Below are 22,636 nucleotides of genomic sequence, written 5' to 3' on the forward strand. Positions count from 1 at the left end.
ATATTTTTAAACTTCATGAAGTTTTCCGAGGAAATAAGGAAAGGGGACCAGAGACAAGCTGCTATCAGCACTGTCCTAACTTTAGAAGATTAAGACACATAAGTAAAGGAAGGCACAGACTTATTAATGTTTACTGCCTTCATATTTTAGGTTGGCTAGGACAACTCAAGGAAGTGAGTGATATAAAAAGGAGTGAGCAACCCACAGACACTTAAATTTCTGTCTCTTCCTGTATGCACTTTTGCATGAATGCCATCTGGTAGGAGGAACCATTACTCTTGACCTGTTCTATTCAAGCTCTTTACTGGAAGCCTAGACAGAGCAAAAGGAATCCCAGCAGTTTCCAATTTCACCTAAGAGACTTTTATTTTGAGTCTATAAAGAAAAAGCGTAAATAAAGGAGTTTAAGACATATCTGCAGAAGACTAGACAGTGTTACACAGGCTGACACCATTCTAGTCCAATCTATATGTACTGTGAAACAGGGTCACTGAATGTGACTACTTCTAGATTTCTATGCTATTAGAGAAAGAAAAGAGAGTTAGATGAGAAAGCCAAAGCCCCCTATGAAAGGTTTTTGTCTGTCATATGATGAGAATGCTCAGGTAAGTCACCTCACCTTGACACTTATGCCTAAGTTCTTTATTCCTTGGTACAGCTCTTAAGATTCCTGGTTCCACCTGTATCCTATCTATTACTCCAATTATTCATGATTATGGGTTCTAAGAGTAAGATGTAAAAGATTAGGTAGTCTACTCAGGTCCACACTGGAAATCAGCCTCAATCTATTTCTACCAATTTTTTGTATAGAAAGAATTTCAATGAAAGCATCTATCAGATTCCTAAAGATTTATTTTCATTTTATGTGTATGGTGTTTTGTCTGTATGAACATATGTATATATGCATGAACATATATATGAATTTATGTATGTAGGTAGGTATATAGGTATGAATGTATGTACACCATGCATATGCAGTTCCCAGAGGCCAGAAGAGGGCACTGAATCACCTGGAGGTAGAGATGCAGATGTGAGCCAGTTTGGGAGTTGGAACCTGAACCTGAATGTTCTGCAAGAGAAGTAAGTGTTCTTACCTGCTGAGCTTCTCTCCACCTCTATATTTGCTTCTTAGAATCTGGGGAATCCATATCTCAAGTATGATGTGAATAAGCATTTCTGTATGACACTGTATGTGCCACGTCAGTTCTGTATTAGTTTTCCTTTCTCTTAACTGGACCTCAGAAGGCAAGCTTCTTTTTGTGCTTCTAATTTAAGGTATCAAGAGGTCTGTGGCATTTGTAAAGGAAGAGAGCTTGTGACATTAAGAATCTGCATTTCAGAGCTAGAGAGATGCTCAGTGGTTAAGAGCACTGGCCATTCTTCCAGAGGACCTGGGTTCTATTCCTTGTGCCTACACAACAGCTCATAGCTGTCTTGTAACGCAATCCCCAGGGGATCCAAAGTACTTGTCTAGCTTCTAAAGGGGTACACAAACAGGTAATCACCACACACACAAAAATAAACCAACAATTAAAAAATAATCTGAGTTTTCACAATAGAAAGAGAAAGGAGAGAACACAGGTAGCTTTGTAAGTGGGAATTCAACAGAGCCAGTTACCGACATGGCTTCAAGTGGCTCCTTCTCCAGAAGGTGCCTGTTGGAGTAAATGTGGTCCAATGTGAAAAGTGAACAGTATGGGAGATATACACTACCATGTGAATCATACAGAGGCCAGACAATGCAGTTGGCCTTTCCAAGTAAGCAAAAATTACATTGAAGCTTTTTTAGGAAATAATTTCATTTGAGAAAAGTTTGTCTAGACTATTCAAGGGGACGTTAATGTTCTTTGCAAACAAGTGTGAAAAAGCTTGAAACAGATGTTTGTGTCACATAAGCACATTAAGAGAAACCCTTGGCAACCAAGTAAGCACTGATGTTTGTCAATCCCATCAGCTTCTCTCAGAGCAGTGCACCCTCAGGGACGTCAGGTAGGGTCGAGGTTGGAGAGTATTAAGAGAAACCTTGGCTTCCTGATTTTACAAACATGATAATGAGAAAAAAAGGAAAATAAATAAAACAAAATAATAAACAGCCCCCCCCCCCGGCTCCTCTGAGAAAAGTACACTATGTCTGGTATGTCCGTAACACTTCAGAAAACAAGCTGTAAGAAAATGAAATATTTCCGCTGACAAAAGAAGATGAATTTAAGGGTTCAGTCTCTTGGCTAACAGGAAAATTAAATTTAAGTCTGCAGAGAAACCAGTACAGCATTTAAATATTTGCTAGAATAGCACAGTATTTAGTACATTTGATGAAACATTTTCCTTAAGATGTGGTATAGTTCTTACATGGAATAATTTTTAAGAGAAAAAACTCAACGGAAGCACGTTTTACTTTCTTCATATTCTGTGGACTTTAGTGGGAGTTTTATTTATGCTCACAAGCTATACTATTAAGGTTAACAGAGCCATATCCTACTCCTTCAAATTTTCAAAGTAGATTGCAGTTATAATATAAAATTTATACCCTGTGTGCATGCTTGTGTGTTGGTTGGTTGTAGTAAGCAGCTCAGGCCTCCCATTCTGAAGCTTATAATACAGTCACTGAGGTCTACGTGATATAGCGTGACCTTGCCTTCCACCCACACTGCCGGGTCAAACAGAGGCCATTTCCTGAGCCTTTAGACTGAATGCAGAGTTGGCCTGCTTCTCTCAAGGTGATGACACTGAGGACTTGAACTGCTTGTGGTTTGTTATCTAGCCTCCACATCAAACAACAAAAACACATGGCTCATTAGGTGAGCAATAGGAGGCCAGCCAACATAGAGAGAAAACCAGAGTTTTGGGGTTTTATATTCCTTTTCTTTTCAAGTGTTGTTAAAATTATTCCATTGGTGTTTCAGATTCCAAGGCCCCAACACCTCTATTTCCATCTTTAGGATGCATAGAAGCCATCTTCCAACATGAGAAAGTAGTCTGTGGAATTTAGAAGTTTTCTAAACAATGTATCAACTAATGCTTTGCATGGAAGTGGAATAGGTAGTTAAAGCTTTATGGGACCTGCAGCCTCTAACAGAGACCCGTGCCTCTGCTTACACAGTCTTACACCACCCACATTCTCTGCATCCTGCACTTGTATAATGATATAATGTATATCGTATTAGCTAATGGCAACACAACTGACACTTACCTTTTAATTAGCACATGATAGCTGCCATCTGGACACTGTCAGAACACTGGATATAAATGATACGACTGCTTAAATATTATGGCCAAATTCTTTACTCAGGGGGAAATCCAATCTCTCAAATAACCTTATAAGCAATCAGCAGGAGGTGTCAGATTTTATTTAATAAAATTACCTCTAATACCAGAAGTGTTCTGTTTCTGAATAAAATATGCTTGATAATGGTAGACTTCTACTTACTCCATAAAGAGCTAATCAATTTGTATGACCTCAGACTATACCTAGTATCTGCAGGCACCGGAAAGACTATGATTAATTAAGACAATTTTGGTGCTGGAGAGATGACTCAGTCAGCAAAGTGCCCAATCAGCAAGCATGAGGACATGGGTTCAGGTCTCCACACCTACAGAAAATCACTACTATTCCTGAGGTACACATGGCTGTAATCCCATTGCTGGGGGACAAGAGTGAGACCTGGTCAGATACATGAAGCGCATTGACCAGTCAGTCAAGATAGTGAGCTTCAGGCTAAGTGAGGGATTCCATCTCAAAAACACAAGGTGGAAAGCAACTAAGGAAGGAGTCAGAGGATGCCAGTTCCTGCCCTTCACGTGCACATTCACACACGTGCACGTACAAGTGGTTGCTTTTCCAAAGGACGCAGGTTCTATTCCCAGAAACTACATGGTAGCTTACAACCAACTATGTACTCTAGCACCAGGGAAGCTAGTACCCTCCTCATGGTTCCTCATACAGCTTCATACATGTGTCACACACACAGAGGCATGTACATGAGTAAATATGAACTTTAAAAATGTTGACTATTTTTTTTTTTACATGTGTGAGTTCTTGGGCCAGTTTTACAGTTCTAGGCTCACAGTTCCTCCTTTGGAGCAGGCCTTACATTCAACCATAAAGCCGGTAGTTACCACACTCATGCCAGCATTGTACTCCCGAGTGAGGGAGTGAGGGAGTGAGGGAGGGAGTGTGGGGAGTATTTTGACATTCTATGACAAGGACTAGCATTAGGCAAACTTTCTGAAAACATCATTTGTCCTTGTAATAGTTTCAGCTTTCTGTTCCTGAACTGCTAGGATGAGTTCTATAGACAGGAGATACGTACAGCATGAATTTTGGTAAAGGCCTATGTTCAGTTATTGAAAGGAACACTGGTGACCTGGTATAGTTTTCTTTCAATGTGAAAACAACCTCTGAGCAACACTGCATTCTGACTTCTGTTTCTCCATACTCAAGAGCAGGCCAGTGAGCTCATTTAAATCATCCCTGCCTTCTACTCCTTGGGGACAAGAAATAAAGTTCGCTCTTTAAGGTAGATATTAGAAAGTAAGAGCTCATAACATTTTAATAAAAAAAGATGAACACTAAAACTGTTAATATGCACATGCTAATTATTGAGAATTTCAATGTAAGAGTACACTTAGATCAGCACATATTAATTACATATAGTAATGATTGTATTATGACACTTTTATAACTGTATATAATATATTTTGATCATATTCAGTCCTATTGCTTTTTCGCCTCTTCTCATGCCCACTGAGAGCCCTCTCTCTTCCTAGCAGTCCCCTTGCTAGTTTCTGTTTCATGGCTACAGTAATGGTATAAGCATACAAGTTTCAGGATTTCTACAAATGGCAAAAACACTGCCCCAGTAACTAATCATAATGACTATATTAGTAATGGGAACAATGATGGAAGCAATATGGCTTTTAATCATAATTAATTCTCATGGTCTGTTAGTGCAGTGCATGAGGCAAATAAATTAAATAAATACTCTTTATTGCCAACTATTCAGAGTAGTTTCCTGGGCAAAAACAACCACAGTCAGCATATTGCTCCATCTGAAAAAATGGAATCTACTAATTAAAGCTGGAATTGGTGCCTGGCATTGCCAACAGACATATTTGGGCCAGGGCAAGTCAACAACTAAGTGGTGTTGGGAGGTAAATTGATGGCACCTTTAACTAAGCAAACAGTACTACCAAGACTCCAACAGGAAGTCAGCCAAATAATGATAGCCTTTCACAACTGCACAGTAGGCAGAGATGGTGAGAAGAGACCCACGACCAAGCTCACAAGGGTGTGTGCCTTGTAGCCTCAGCCTTTTATAACCTTGTGTTATTCAGAAGGGACTGGCCTTTTATAGTTGGAAAGTACATTTTAAAAAGCTGAGCAAAGAGATAACAGTATCTGCATAGCCAACTGTTGTAGCTCAGTGTGACAAATCCTCAGTCTGGTGTGGCTGAACATGTAGTCTTCAAATGGGAATGCTGTTTAGGGAGGCTGTGGTACTGTTAGGAGGTAAGGTCTAGGTGAAGTAACTGGGCCACAGTGGGACAGATTTCCAGTAGAGCCGGGATCTATTTCTAGGCAAACTCTTTGTGTCCCTCGCCCACCAGCATATTATTAAGTGATCTTGTTCTCAGAGCCATGGACAGAAGCTGGTCTAGCCACCATGTCATTTGTGATGCAACTGGGAGCCCAAGGAAGTCCTTCCCATTGGGCATTCTATTGCAGTGATGAGAAAATAATTAATAACCTAGCTAAAAGTATAGCTATGTTACTCATGATGTAAGGACTAAGACTGAAGGCTTCCAGTGTTTGAATGTGTGCATGCTCACAGGAAGCGTGTTTAGCAAGTTAACTGGTGGAACACTAGGGCTACACTGGAATTCATCACATACTAAAATATCTGAGCAGATGTTGCCAGATGAATGCATGTGTGCTGGATCACATGTTGTGCAAGTGTATGTGAGAGAGAAGGGTAATGAAGGTAGGGGATGAAGATGGAAAGGTTGCCTGAGCAAGTTCTTTTTGCATGCTAAAAGGCTTTCCTGTAGAAAAGGGAGACTGACAAAATGCTGTGGCAGACAGGTTCTCACCTGCTTTTAAGTCAACGCCATGAAAAGTGTCAGACATATCCATTAACACAACAGAACACTTTAGTCACTAACACACTCCACTGAACCCAATGTGATTAATTTTAAGTGAGGGATGTGATGGTCTGGAAATAAGCTGATGTCTACTCTCAGGTTGCTCTGTGTGATTTACCAGAAGTAGTGGTAAGAACTGGACTGAAGGTAGGCCCTCAGCATAGAGTCAAAGAAAAGGGTGGTCTGTACTGAAAAAGCAATGATTTGCTAATTCCACTAAACAAACCGAGGCACTAAGGAGATAGAAAACTTGCCACAAAATGGACTTACTTTCATATTTAGAAATACTAACTCAGAGATTAAACCAGTGAAGATAAATAAAAGCCAGACTATATAACAACAATCTGCCCACCTACTGTGGGGAATGTAGGTCAAGGAGAAAGAATAGGGGAAATATAATCCACAAAATATTCAAGGCAAAAATATGCTGGTTATTACAGCAACCACAATCTGAGAACTATAAACACTAAATGTAAATTAGTGGTAAATCCTGTGGCGTTCTTAAATTCAATGATATTTTAAAACTCTTCTCTGCCAAGGTGTTTTATAAACAAGTTGGTGGACTGATCTCTAAGAGAAGCATTTCATTTAAAAAAACAAATTAAAATTACTTGAGACAGAAAATATTGGTTCTAAAAATTGTAATTGAACAGTGTAATAGGTTATGTGCTTAGCAAACACTGATGCAGAAGTCAGCCCAACAGCCAGCAAGGCCTGACATGCACGTGTGCCCTGCACGATGAGATACTTATAGTGGGGGAGTGCTGGCATCTGTCTGTACCCTGACACGTGACTGTGTCTCTTCTGTGATGTGGAAAAAGGAGAAGGAACAGCCAGCCTGTCTCTGTATGTTGCTAAGTCCAAACTTTAGAAAGCATTCTTTCACCAAGATCAAGGACCCTTGCACTGCCACGTGCCTTCTGACTTTGTTAGGAAACAGAAGTTACACACGTTCAGTCTCAAGACTGCTGTCTTTCATTTTGCTCCCTGGAGGACTTAGTAAAGAGGCAGGAAGGGAAATTCCATTCAAAACTAGTAAAGAAGATTCTGAATGCCCTAAAGGCAGGAGACACTGGGAGTGGTATTGAACTCTCCAGTCAGAACCAGAGTCTTTTCTTCAGCTTAGGCATTTCATTTAAAAATCGAATTTATATTATCATATTATTATTATTAATTATTATTATCATTAGATATATGTGTTCATTCATGTGCTACACTGCATATGTGGTGGCAGAGGACAACTTGGGGAGTCCATTGTCGCCTGGGTGAGGCAGCAGACATGCTTACTCCTCTACCCATCACGCTGGCCTCAGCCCCAGATTCATTTTGACAGATATAGCACCAACAACAAAATTTAATAGTCACTTCTTTTGTGATTTCTCTCTTTTCCAAATTGAAATCAGCATCTTTACAGAAAACTTTTAATAGAGTCTATTTCTTTTGAAAAATTCACATTATATGTCAACATTGAAAAAAACCTTTGCAGAATCTCAAAAGAGAAGACCCTAAGATCTTATTCCTATCTTATAACTGTATTTGGAGACAGCAGTTTCTCCCCTTCCACATGTCCACTGCAACTGTTGACATCTTGAGCCACAGAATTTTTCAGAAAGCCTGTTTGAAAAACAAAAGCCTTAAAAAATCCTTTCATACCCCTAAATTGATATTTAGATTTAACTCTATTTTTAAAATGTTCTTATTTTATAGTAAATTATACAACATTCCTTGGGATTCTTTATTAAAATGCACCTGTAAAGTCAAAAGACACCTGAACTGTTTTATTCTAGATAATGGCCTGTCTTAGCACCTGTGCCATGATCCCTGACCTGTGTTACACACATAGGACTTTAGCGGGTAAGGAGATGTTAACATACCTGGTAGAGCAAACTGAATTCTGTCTTCTGCTTTTCTTTAATAGAACCTTTATAGTTTTATATTCTTTTTATCATGTAAGACAAGTTCAATGTTATCTTATCAAGTTTTTAAAATTCCTAGCGGTGTTCCTACCAAGACCACAGGAATTGCATTAACCTGATGAATCACACTGGAAGCCAGTGGGACAGTTACAAGGCTGAGAGTTCACAGCCAGGAGCACAGAATGCTGTTCTTCTTGCTCCTCACATTTGGGACACTTCATGTCTCTCTCTGCTTCTTGCTAACAGGAAGTCTGCTGCACATAAAATTTTCTTTCAGCATTTGCAGACTGTCTTTGTACTCACCGCTATATTCTGACAGTTAACTAGGAGACGGTACTATTGCTTTTTAAATCAGTATCTACCTTTATTAGTTTTGATTTTTTAAAATTTTAATATCAAGGCTTACGTAAACAAAAAGTTGACATTCCCTAAAGATGATGGTAAATTTTTAAGCCCATTGTTTAATCTTGAAGGTATTTTTCCTTCAATCCTTTTTCCTACAATGCTAGCCACTGGTTCTGTCTCATGTACCTCAGATAGTTCTTTAAGACAACAAATAAAATATATCTCTAGTCCTACAAACATGACAAATGGATATTAACATAATACACATGTATGCATACATAAACATGCATGCATTTATACATACAGACTAGAAATGCAGATTTCTAGGATTGCAGTCTTTGTCTCTGACATTCTAAAGGCTGAGCCCAAGGCCTTGACACATGCAAGGCAAACTGTTGACCTTGGAGTCACCTATCTTCATTGCCAAACCCAAACCCACTGCCATTTTAAGCATGTTTGTAGTGTTTTTAAAAAATTGTTTTAATTGAGGGTTTAATTGTCTTTGTAAATGCTTATCTTACCACACCAATCTTTTGTCTTTTATGTTAAATTTTATTAGAGGTGTTTACAGACTCTTAGTTTTAAAGGACATTTATTTTCATTTATAATGAAAACAAATCATGCTGAGACTGTTAGAAAGAATGCACTTTACAAACAGAAGACAGAAGTCCTCTGAGCTCTCTAGCTCCTTTTTAGTGAGGTTGCCTCTAGAAAGTATGGCCTCAGGAAGCTCCTGGAGACATCTGATTTCTCACATTATTCAGCCTTAATGAGACACTGCTTCCTGGAAAACCCATGGGCAGTTCATTTCTCCATAAGCAAATGAGTGGCCACCTGCAGTCTCATACAATTTAAAACTTACTTAAAAATCTTTACACTGCCTTATATTTTATGTATACAACCTTGCTTTCTAAGTATATCCTACTGGATGAAAGCTTTTAGGGACGCCTCCCTGGCTTCTGGTTTACTTAGCCACACCTACCTAACCAGAATGAAAAAGATTCAATACACAAATCATTATCAAGGCTAAAACACATCTGCCTTTCTTAGAAGTGGCTATCTGAAAAGGGCACTGTTATTTATATGAACATATGCTTAACGTTTCTCCCCCTTTGTGCTTCATTTCTCTAACATACTAAAAACAACACAGAGGAATATCTATGTCTCTATCCATTTATTGATTGATTGATTGATTGATTGATTGCTAAATTGGAGGGAACATCACAGGCCACTTCAATAGTGACCTCTCCGTGCTACACAGATAGGCAAATGTTGGGAATTTTGTTAAGGAGAGCAAACAGGTTGAGATGGTTAACTATGATGAAGGTGGACTGCCAAGGTAAAATGAATGTGAAATTTCAGTTTTCTTGTTTCTGGCCCCATTATACTTAGTGGCAATGAAGTAAATTCCAAGGAACTCAGGACCAGGCATGCATATATTATCAGCTCAAAACCATGGCAAAGAACATGCTTACACATGCCCACTTGAGAACATACACCCACTCATATGATATTTTCAGAAGCAGTGAGGGTCCCAAGCGAGTCTTTACGTTTGTAAAAGTTTGCTCTACAGCACTTCATTTATATTAGAACAACTAAGAGAGGGAGGGAGGGAAGAAAAGGGAGAGGGAGCTGGAGGGGGGAGAGAGAGAAGGGGTGGGGGAGGGCAATGGGGGGGGGAGGCAAGAAAGCTTGTAATGGTGCAGCTCTATTGGTGGGTCTGTACCATTTCTTCCATTCTAGGAGAGAAGGTAGGGCTCAGTTTCTGCAAGCATAAGTGATGCTTAGAGGGAAATTAAATCACAGAATGATGCCAAGGCTGATTATTCGACTCAGTTTAAAAGCCAGAGATTGCAGTCTGTGAGTCCAAAGTGGTTTCATATGGACTGCCACAGCTGCGGTTTACTCTTGAAACTATAACCTGTCAAATTAGAAGCAGGCAAGGCCTCTGCTCTTAATGGTTCCCCTTTCTACTTGTACTGTCTGCAGTTATGTCTACAAGTCTATCATTTTTTATTCATTTCAACTATGCCATGTGGATGAGTAAAATATGGAAACTACTTGTCATCTTGGCAGAAGAGGATTCTAGGATGTTGCGGGCTTAAAGAGACTGTCAACCTCAGCCTTGCTGTACAGATAAGGCTGACTTGTACTCTACATGTCCTTGCCATGTTTTGCTGCTATTTTATTATCCTCTTCAACACTGTGCAGTGAGTAAGACAATACCGGACAGTGGTTCAGATGTGTGAGCACTGGCATTGTTCCTCTTTCTGGAGACCAGGCGGAACTTACTGCTTCAATGCACTTCCTGCTCTACTCTGCTGCTGCAAGCCTGGTGTTTCAGCACCTTGATTCTCTTCCTCAGCTGTGGGCTGACTTGTTCAGTGGCGATCTACTCCAGTGAAACTGAAAAGTCGGGTGGTCAGATTTTACATATAATGTTGTAGAGCTCTTCCTTACAGGCTCCCTCCACACACATCTCATGATGTGAAATATTAAAGACTAAGTGCAAACATGTCCCTCCCGAAGCAACACCATAAGTGAAACCATGCCCTTCAAAATCATATCCTGTTGGGGACATAATGACATCAGAAATATATGCTTATCATCTGCTTTAGACAACTTAGCGTACTTTTGGCCCCTGGCAAAGTTGAAGTAAAACATTTGCAGTTGCCTCAAAGCAAGATAACCACACTTTTCTAAGGTAATTGATACCTCAGAGACTACTGCCTTCAGATCACAGTTCAGGATCTAGGCATGCTAATTCTTTAAAGAATGTTGTTAAAATTTACAATGCATAGATGTCAACTGGGATCCTTCCAAACTTTAATGTGAAATAATTACCCGGTTTAGCATGTGTAGAGACCAGGATGCGATGGGCATTTAGAAACTCCCTTGGAATTCTGGAATTAGCTCTTGCCCAATTTAAAGGGAGGGGGAAGTGAGACTCCTTTCTGAATGCAGAAGTAGAACAGTTGCAGTAAGAACTACAGACACTGCCGAGTATGCTAGAAGGCACTCAGGTGAAGTCAATCATTACTTTCAGTTTGTCCTGGAGTGTATTGAAAGGAAAAGTGATCTAAAGTACAGATAGCTAAAGTAAACACAACACATGCAATTTTCATACTCATTGTGAGAACATGTGTAGGAAACGCAAATATGTCACGTGCGTTCTGTGACAGTGATATAAAGCTTATAGCTTCCCTGGACCACCTTAGCCGGAGACGCTGACCGCAAGCTGCCAACAGCAATCTGAAAGGCAGCTTTTCACTCTGTGTGCCAAGAAAAAAGCTCTAAGAATTACCTTTGCCCCAGAGGCAACTGGATAATTTGGAACAAAAAACAAATTAAGTAAATATTTAATCTAAAGTGGCCTGAATAGAATAAAGTGCATCAGCCAGTGTCAGATCCAGAGTAAGGAAGGCTCGTCATTTCCAAAGAAGAAAACAGACTCAAAACGCAAGATGTTTCTCCAAGTCAAGTCCCTTCCCAGCTTGCTCCTGAGTGTGCTGCAGACAAAGGCACTGACGTGGGCACGTCAGGATACAGTCAAGGACACTGGACAAGAAGCCAGAGCACTGGCACAGTGCTGGGCAGGGAACCGCTAGGAAATACAAGAATGCTGTACCTCCATTCTTTCCTGTTTCACATCATCGAGTTCGTTGTCTTCAAACATTGCCAGAAGCTCTCCTGTCTGGTCGATGGAGTTGATCAAGTCCTGAGCAATCTTTTGTCTCTTGTTTGTGCTGCTGCTGCCACTCAGTTTTTCTTCGGAGGATTGGGAAAGAGAAAAAGAACAAATGCACTGAGCAGGGTTCATCAGCACCAACCAGCACGGCATACCCTGCACGTGAAAATCACGCAAAGCCATCTTTACAGAGAAAACTCTTTCTCTAAAGTAAGTCACACAGAAATCAATCACCCATATGACAAAATAAAAAGCACACTCAAAACACCGTATTAATTACCACAGTGAGTGTGAAAGGGCCGACTGAATCCCGTAGGAAAGGAAGAGAGGCTCTCAGGTCTAATAAGGAATACTGTTCCATAGAACTTACAAGAGAAAGAAAACATAAGCAGGAAAAAGCGGGTCCACTAGGTAAATGCAAGCAAAGAAGGAAGATCTGACAGCTCCTAGTGTTAGAGAACACAGTCCACAACCAGAACTGCCACACAAGACAGCATGGAATATTATCTGATTGAAGCAGGAAGACTAAGAGGGATATTCTATAGACTCAAGATAAAAATAAACCAATACAAAGAATGGAAACTTATTAAGAAATGTAATCAATAAAAGATACTTGAATACATCTATTTCTGGGTACAAGTTTCCCAGAGTGAAATGTTACAGGGGCTTCAAGTTCCATCAAAAAAATTCTGAACCTGTTTTCTCCACATTTCTCCTCAGAATTCCAGGGAAAAGTCAATGACTCTAAAGTGAAGTATTATACAGTGAACATCATAGCCAACAGGAAGTCCAGCATCTTCTCATGTCTGCCAGCTACCCTGGGTGCCTTTCTGTTTTATTTTCTATTACCCTGTTGCTGTCTGTCTGTCCACTGCAAAGCATGTTTTGCCATAATTTAATGTTATATTAAATTATTTTACCTTCTGACTTCTCTCTACTTCCACAAGTTTTTTTTTCAGAATTACTGTTTCCTTCCTTTTGTTTTTCAAATTCATGTGCCAAAATTTTATTTTGTATACAGTAAATTTTACATTTAGTGTCTTTAAAATGTATGTATATCAACACTAATAACTACGTTCTCCTGCTACATTGGATTGTGTCAGACCTTGAATCTCTGGCTCTGATTCTGTTCTTGGACTTCCTAGCTTGTGTCAGTCACCAATATACAAAGTCCTCAGTGACACCACAGGACTGATGCATACATTAATTCTTTGATTCCATCCTTTCTCAAGCTGAACATGGATATTCCTTGCCCCATAGGGAAGCTATGATATTCTGTATGATTCCAAGAAAACATTATTGGAATGATACCCAAAACACCATGAAATCAGTAATTTTGATATATTTAATACGTTTTGATTCCATTGTCCTTTCTTGTATTTACTCCTTTCCTGTAGTTAATATTGATAAAATGATCGCTACTCTAATTCCAAGGACCCTTTTCCTGGAGCCCTGCAAATAACTATGCAAAGGACTGTGATAGTCATCACAGTTCTAGGGTGTTTATGTTGACCCCACAGATTTAGTAATATGCTTCCTAAGTAGTTAGGATGGGGGTTATTACTTATTTAAAGTGAAAGATTAATGAAATGGACCCTATAAACTACCCACTGTTAGTTCAAGTGTAAAAGTGAACTTGTTTTTTTTTTTTTTTTTAAGTATTCTGTGGACATAGTAAAAAAGCAGAAGCTACCCTTGACAGTCCACTCTAAGGAAATAAGATCTAAGCACACATACTCTGGTATTTTGATAGTTTATTGTTTAGTTGTTACAGCTGTGCTACACTAAACCAGTGGTTCTCAACCTACCCAATGCTGTGACCCTTTGATAGAATTCCTCACGTGGAGGTGCCCCAAACAATAAAATCATTTTGTTGGTACATCATAACTGTAATTTTGCTACTGTGCAACCCTTTTGAAGGGGTTATTTGCCCCTGCAAAGGGGCTGTGACCCACAGGCTGAGAACCACTGTAATGAACAGTATACAATCTTCTTTATAACTTTTAGGTGTTTTAATACAGAATTCTATGAATAATACGAGTATTATCTTGTTTTCTTCACATTTATATAAACATCCACCGAACACTGGCTAGGCAGTTGATTTTGTGACCTGACCTTCTCATTAATCTTTTTGTTCACATTTGCGATCTTTCTTTATTTTTTAATTAAGTCATATGTTGATAAACTTACCATTTCTTCTCTCTGTCAATTTGAAATTATAATGTTCTTTTCTAGTCTGTTATTGCTTTATTCTTTTCTGTTTCTATTACTTAAACTCCTGCTTTTCTTTTCTTTTAGGGGTATGTATTACATGTGCACATGGTGTGCTATGCACGTGTGCTGGCGTGACTGCTTGGCTATCTGTGCACATGTCAAAGGCATCAATGTCCTCCCCTACTACTCTCTGCTGTACTCCTTTAAGGAATGGCTTTTTTCTTTTCTCTAAAGATAAAACCCTAAGGGCTGGGGACATGGCTATGTGGGTAAGGTGTTCACCATGTAAGTCTCATGGCTTGAAGTTGGATTCCCAGAACCCACATTGAAGCTGGAGGTAGTAGTTTGAGCATCTGAAGTCGCAGTGCTCAGCACTGCTCTACCAGGAGATGGGAGGTGGGGGCAGGAGAGGCTCCAGAAATGCAGAGACCAGCTAGTCTAAAGCAGCAGCAGTGAATAAGCTGGGACTAGGGAAAGGACTGATACTCAGTGTTGTCTTTTGACCACACATGTGCCATGACATGTAGGTGCCTGTATGCAACACACACATGTACACACACCCACACAGAAGACAAAACTATCACGATATGTATTAATATTATTTGCTTAGTTGTATTGAGGTTGGAATAAGCTAAGGCCCTGGCACAGTAACATGAGCTCTACAATAGAGCTACACCCCTAGCTGATTTAAAAGCAAAATATAATCCAGAAAGTTACTGCAAAGAATCATAAAGGAGTTGTTAAATGTTAGTTAGCAGTTAGTAGCTAATACAGATTAATGAACAAAATATCAGTGAGACTTGGGGAGTGAGAAAGAACTAAAATGTTTTTCATTGAATGATGATAGTTATACCAAATAAAGATGACTCAAGTATTATATGATGATCTGTGGTTTGCTATAAATATGTCAATAAATTCTTAGAATGAAAAATATGGTTCTAGTAAAAAATAATTATAGAAAACTTTTTCATAATTATGTACCTGCTAATTTATAGCATAGTTTTTACATTTAATGAAGATAGGAATAAAATTTAAGTCCATCTTTGTCCAAATTATGCAGTTTTAAACAAGGGATTGCTAAGAAATTAATACATTATCACTTCAGGTTAGAGTCTGGATATGTATCTTAATATAGCAGCTAGCTCTTTAGATAAAAGATACAAGCTGAAGCCAGAAGCTGATGAAATCAACGTTGAAGTTTTTAGAAGTAAAGTCATAGAAAATCATAAATTTGTTTAAACATTGTGTGTGCATGTGTGCATACAGGCATGAGTTTCCTTTTGGTTTTAGTGTGATAGTTTGGTCTCGGACACAGTAACTGTTGCAGATGATAATGTCATACAACAACCTTAAGAGGTTTGACAGAATACTTTGGATGATTCCCTAGTGCAACCCTCTGTTTCCAGCTCCAGGAAAACACTACTGTCTGTTCTTCCTCTCTTGCTACTTGTCAATCTGAGATCTGTGGTGGGCTTCTTCTCCTTAATTCACATGTGAGCATGACAGTAGTGAATTCCAATTCATTGCCCTAGATACTTCTTGCATTAATACAAGATACAAAAAAATTATCTATGTCTTTATGCATTGGCAGATATTGGGCTGGCTCTAGCTTTCTGTTATGAAAGATGCTGCTTTTCATGTTCACATGAAGTTTTTTTGTGTGAACATCTCTCTTCATTTGGCTTTACTGGGTGTTGAATGGCTGGTTCATTTTGGCTGTTAATCATTCTGGGATGTGTTCTGAAGTGCCTGTACCATTTTATCTTCTTCCTAGCAACATAAGCTCTATCTTCCTACATCCGCTGCAACATTTGCCTTCATCTGTCTAATCACAGACATCCTGGTAGGTAGGCACAGCCTGCTACTGTGGTTTTGATTTGCATCTGTCCTACAGCCCAGCTACTGGTCATCTTTTCTGGCATCTCATGGCTGGTGTTTAGCTCTGCTGGAAGGCTGTCTCTGATTGTTTGTGCACTGTGAACCTGCTGCATTATCGTCTTTATGTGGAATTGAAGAGTTTGTTAAACATTTAGGTTACAAATTCCATGACAAAATATATACATGAGGATTTTCCAGTTCTGTTATTGTTGCCCATTCTTTGACACATAACAGCTTTAAACTTGACCAATGCGAACTCAACATCAGCTTCATTTGCTGCTGTGCTTCTGGTGTCCTGTGCTTACAATACTGTCCTCACATAGGCTACAACACTCACTCCTGCTTCCTTTTATTCTGAAGGCCAGAGAGATGGCTTAGTAGGTTAAAATGCCTGCTGTCACAATTGATGACCTACAATCAACCCAGGACCCACATGGTGGAGGGAAGAACCTATTCCTGCAAACTACCTCTGTCTTCTATACACTCAGTACACTTCGATACATGAATACACCATGGAATACACCCCACACATGCATACAGAAAACAAGTAAATAAAGATATAGTAAAAATGGGAAAAAAAGATGTATTTTGTGCTGTTATAGTGAGCGCCTAATGATCTTTACTTAGGTTTTTTTTATTCTTTGTTATTTTGGGGGGAGCATAATGAAGTACGGAGGGAGGGGTCGAATTATTTCTTTTCTATGTAGATTTCTAAATTTCACCATGTCTCTAGTTGAAGGAGATGCTTGTTCCAGATGAAACTGCTCTGCAAGCCCTGTCAAGCATCACTGAGTCTCTTTGCGAGCCTTACTTGTGCACTCAGTCGTGATCACCCACTGACTAGCATGTGTCTGCCCTTCAGTTCACCATATCTTGTGCATACTGTAGTGATTTACAGCAGTTTTGCTGAGATGGTTCCAACTCTTCTGGGTCATGTACAATAAAAAGTGGATCTTTTTTCCTTTAGCATCTCACATCTCCACATGAATAACAGAATCAGTCTGTTCATTTCAATAAAAAGCTGGTATGATCTATAGTTCCACGTGAGGCTGGCTATTAACAGTGCCATGGGTTCCAGCTATGAACACTGGCTGCCTTTCTATTTCTCCGTCCTCTCTCTCTCAAGAGGTAGTTTCTGTGTAGAAATCTTGCAAGTCATTGGTAAAATTCATTGTAAAGTTGTTTATTTTACATGTTGTTCTGTAAGTCTTCCTCACATAACTTTGGGTTGTCTGTCTTGAGTATAAGAGAAGTCTACCTGTTTACATATTTATCTTGTAATTATCTGAAGATTCACTAAAGTGTCTACTAACTGCAGCACTAAGTGCATTAAGATAATTTGAGGCTAGAGAGAGGATTTTAAATCATACAAAGCTTTATGCTGTCTTTCCTAAGTCAAATACATACATATGATCCTTTCTAATCTAACACTTTCACTTTTTTCTGCCTAACACCATGCTAAAACCCTTTGTGCAATACTGCACAGAAGAGGAACAAGTCATATTCTCACCGACTTCTTGATTCTAGGGAAGGAAGACTCCAACCTTTCACTGTAAGTATGCTTCTTTCTGGGTTTTCTTGGTCAGTGTAAGCAAATATAAAACACACTGCAGACCGGGAGGATTAAACAACACACACTTACTTCTTTGAGTTCTACAGGCTGGGTCATCCCAAGTCAAGGTTTTCTGGGATCTAATAAAGGCCTCTTTGAATAGTAGGATGTGAGGTTTTGGTGTCTCTTTTTAGAAGTACACTGATCCTGTCCATGAAGATTCTCTTTCTCTGACCTAACAACTCCCAAAGATCCACAAATACCGTCTCTGATGGCTCACATAATTATCTGTCTATATTACAATGTGTAACTGTATAGATAATTTTGAGTTTATCCTAATGGAATTCATTAATTTGTTAAGGTACTTGGACACGTATTTACAATCTTCTCAAATCAGATATGTTTTCATCCACTATTTCTTTGAATATTCTGATTCCCTTATCTTTCTCCCTCTCCTTCTCTTTGATACATTACACTGATGGAGTATACACACCTTCTCTTCTGAGTTATGAAGATGCTCATATACATAGTGGAACCCTAAACTTCTTTGAAGCACTGTCTACTTTCTTACTCTTCATCATTCTTTAGATTATATAATCTTGAATGTAATTTCATCAGGTCTTCTGCCAATTTAAAGTTTCTGTTGTGCTAGCTTTTATCTTCCTTGTTGTTCTTGGGTAATTAATTGTGTGTGTGTGTGTGTGTGTGTGTGTGTATAAAATGTCACAGAATTTTTGTTAGAGGACAACTGCCACAAGTCTGTTCTCTCTTTCTATGTAGGTCCAGCAATGGCACTTGAGTCATGAGGTTTGGTAGTGCTGCCTTCCGAGCATATGTACATTTAAACTCCAGTATTATACACTTAAAATTTAATGTTTCTTGATAATGTATATTTTGTGAGGCATGGTTTTCATACTTACCTGTTCTTTTCTGAATATTATTTCCTTTATCTCTACATGTTTAGAGTTTTGTTTTTATTGCAAATGGACATTTTAAATGACATGCCACAGTAACTCTGGCAAACATTTTTTCCTTTTGGTGGGATTGGCTTGCTTGCTTCTTTGTTCAGTGCACTGGCTAGACTGAGCCATCAGATATCTTTATGCTGAGCAGATGTCTCATCAGATGTCTCTGATGTCTCTTACCCCTCCACGGTGCAGGCTTACATGTGCATTCTCGTCTATCTCCAGCTTTACGTTGCCTTTGGCTTCCACTCTTCAAGCTTTCCAGCAAGCTTCTAGCTGGTCTGACTCTCAGTACCAAGCATGGCTACAAACTTCCACAAGCTGGCTGTGCTCCCGTTTTGTTTTGTTTTTAAAGATTTAGTTTTATTATTTTAAATTATATGTAGGTTTGCATGTGTCTGCATGTGGGTATGTGCATGTGAACACGGGTGGCCACGGAGGGCAGAGGCAATAGATTCACTGGATCTGGAGTTATGAATGCTGGGAACCAAACTCAGGTCCTCTGCAACAGCAGTAAATGCTGTTAGCCCATGAGCTACTGTTTTCATAATATTCTTGGCAATAAAATGCTCCACATTTTAGTGTACTAATGTTGACCCTTTTGTTTTGCTGCAGCCTCAGAAGGGCTGTTCTTAGCTATTTCTCTGTCTCCTCTCTTAAACATCAAGCTGGCTACTCTTTGCTTAATGGATCTCCCAGCCTTCAGTTTGTTGCCAGGATTGCCGCTTCTTTTTAAATAAGGTCCTAGGTATTAAAGTCCACATGTTCTGCTCCAAATAACTTCCTCAAGGAACTGCAGAGTTCTCAGTCTTAAGGTCTGCCTCTCTCTGTGCTGAACCTTGGCACTATATTGACCTGGCAGAAAGCAGTTCACACTATGCAAAAATGGACCTGAGAGTTTTGTGCCCTATGAGGTCCCGGAAGAGAATATGACACAGTTAAATTGCCAACAAGGAAGTACTTGAGTCACTGCCAGACTGTAGTGACAACATACAGGTAGACTGTCCTGACATGGTTCGGTACTGGTGCTCCCACCTTCAGGTGAGCAACTTGTCTACTTACCTTCCAGGAGGTCGTCCTCGTCAATTCCTTTGATAATCTTTGACTTGTAGTCTCGAATAAACATGTACTTTAGAAGTCTTCTAAGTTTTTTCTATTGAAATATAAAGTAAGAGGTTTATAATACATTTTTCTTTACTGATAAAGAATTGCTTTAAAAATTAAATTCAATAGACTAGTGCCTGACGTTCACTGGGGAAACACAATTCTCATGAGTTTGATAGTATAAGTGGAAAATATGGCCCTGCAGTCACAGCTAAAATGTGTGTATAAATGCATTTTCACATGAGTTCATCCAGGCCTGCCAGAATCAAAATAACAGTTTTGTATATTTTAAAAAACATCTTAAATTCCTTTTGATGATTTCAATAAATACCATATTGCCTTTGGTGAGCCAAGTGTACTTATACTTTGGAATTTTGTATATATTTGGAGGCAAAAATTATGTAAAATAGGCTTATAAACATCTAGACTTGGGGTTTTCAACAATTTATTTTTATGTTTCATGTTTGATACAAAACTTTGCTGTGTAGCACAGGGTAAACCTGAACGTATGATCCTGTTGCCTCTGTATGCCCAGTGCTAAAGTCAAGGGCGTGCACTACCACACCTGGCCTGAGCACCTTTTCATAGGATAGTTATGGAAAATATCTATAAGCCTGCAAATGACAGCTAGGTCCTAATGGTGGCCTTCTGGGATTTAGAAGATGATAGTAGCACTCAACTTTAAGCAACTACTAAGGCCTTATGGCTTATTCTGTGCTAATCCTAGAAAGTATGAGCTCTGGTTCACAACCTTCACTTGGGCTTCGGAGAGTGGTGAAAACACGTCTGTAAAGCTCTTTCCATGAATATCACTCAATATTTTCAATTTCCCTGAAATGGGAACAAATTCTTTTTATTCAGGGACTCTGGGGTAGAGTACAGCTCAGCAGGGCTGAAAGCAGAGGACCCTCCGAGGCTCATTCTGTCAAGTGCAAGTGAAGGTAAGTCCCTCCTCACATGCCTGCTGTCTGACTCAGGGAGGCTGCTTCCCAATGTGTAAGCCCAGCAGGTGGTCGAGACCAGTTGACTACAGACCCCAACTGCTAAGGACAGACAGGGTGCGTCCCACAGAGGGATCAGCTTTTTCTTTCCTCTTTGCTTTTATTCTGCTCCTTACTTCAGTTTTACTCTGCTTAGTATTTTTTCTATATAAGCTACTTGACGTTATTTTTGGAATCTTTCAGAATATAAATAAAATTATTTGAGAAAGATGAGAAAACTACCAACTATTCTGCTACAAGTATTTTGTTGGTCAAAATATTCTGGTAAGAGTCCTAAACACTAGAAATGCACCGTCAAATGGCATATATTCTGGAAGTTTCTATATAATTTAAATGGCTATTGCCGCCACAAGAGGAAGGAACACCAATATGGACGGTGTGCACATTTCTATGTCTATCAGTGAGAAGGGAACGTGGACAAGATAAACTGGGGAGAGCTAAGCAGCTTGTTGTTATTTTTTTTTCCTCTCCCCAGCTCCCCCCATAAGAAGCCTTACCCAAGGCCCTGATTTTTGGCAGCAGTCTACAGGACTCCCTGGGCACAGCAACACTGCAGGTCCTGAGCCCCTTAAGGATCTCCAAGTACAAAATAAACCTGCAATTCCTTTGCTGTCTTCATAAAGTGCTCCTTCCCAGCCATGCCAGGAGCCATCACAGAAACCATAGAAACCATGGATCCTGTCAGGTTCCTGGTCTTTCATCTATGCTACAAAAGGCCTCAGGAGCCTCACCTTTGATATAACTCTTCCTACATCAACTCTCTTTTCCTGCCTGTCATCCAAACTCTAACATTTTCCACATCTTAAATGCTTCAAGCATATCACACAGACTGCCTCAAGCAGACTGCAAGCTTTTTAGTATTGAATTCTTTTCTTTTCCTTTACATATTCTTCATATCAATAGTCGGTTGATTAAAACAGGTAAAGTAGCATAGAATTTAGTCAACTAGCTACTCATGAAAATTATGACAAAAATAAACATACAAAAATCAATCAGCTTTAATGCCTTAATAGCCAGAGTTCAGTTTTCATTATAAAAATAAAGATAGTAGTTTTTAAATAACTTGTATTAATTTGCTTATTTTTATAAGTCAGTGAAGAGAATAAACTTATATTTCAATTTAAAAATGATTCTGTGAAAGTATGAATTCTACTAGTATTTAGGTGCAAACAGGGAATGAATATGTTACTCAGAGGGACAGCATTTCTATGGACAGTGCAGAGCTGGTGCCAGGGAAATGAGAGGGGAATAGCAATGTCTAACAAGGACAGGGGACAGGAAGAATACGTTAATGCAGCTTTGCATAATAGATGTATTCATGGGAGAAACAATTCCTGGAGTTACTGCAGCTTGTGCAAATCCTGACTGCTAATCATCGCTTCAATGGTTAGGATTATCATTTGACAGCTCTAACAAGGGTCAAGCATCAGGCATCACATTAATGCAATGAAATTGTTTTATGGTACCTTATCTTTTCTCATCAAGAACAGAAGATCTTCAGCAGAGATGACTCTTGCTCCTCGAAGCTGAGAGACTTCTGCAGCTTGCTGTAACTACAACAAAGGAAACTGCCTCAGAAATATAAATTATATATATATATATATATATATAGTACAATCACAATGTCTCAAGATGTAAAGCTCCTACAATAAAGATGTGGGGCTAACCTAGCAATAATGTTTCTGCTTTTTACAGCAGAGCTCCCTGTGCTTTAAGATATCCAAAAATGCAATTAAATTAGCATATGAGCCTACCTGTAATAGATACAATAAATAGAACTCCTTGATCTCTTTCATGCAAAAGAGAAATCGTATGCGGCTTCCAGAAATACA

At 39.2% G+C, this 22,636-nt stretch overlaps 1 protein-coding gene across 3 annotated transcripts in view; it reads right to left on the reverse strand.

Annotated features, from left to right (window-relative positions):
• The window catches only part of SUPT3H (SPT3 homolog, SAGA and STAGA complex component), a 322,329-nt gene that overhangs the window by 91,496 nt on the left and 208,197 nt on the right, over positions 1–22,636 (reverse strand). For all 3 annotated transcript variants that reach the window (XM_080917256.1, XM_080917254.1, XM_080917255.1), the window contains 3 exons: positions 22,271–22,357; positions 19,762–19,852; positions 12,031–12,170 (listed from right to left, as the gene is read on the reverse strand). In XM_080917256.1, coding sequence (XP_080773382.1) covers positions 12,031–12,170; positions 19,762–19,852; positions 22,271–22,357 — 318 coding nt within the window. The remainder of the gene's footprint in view (positions 1–12,030; positions 12,171–19,761; positions 19,853–22,270; positions 22,358–22,636) is intronic.

This window comes from Micromys minutus, assembly GCF_963924665.1.
Source record: "Micromys minutus genome assembly, chromosome: 5".
Classification (NCBI taxonomy): Eukaryota; Metazoa; Chordata; class Mammalia; order Rodentia; family Muridae; genus Micromys; species Micromys minutus.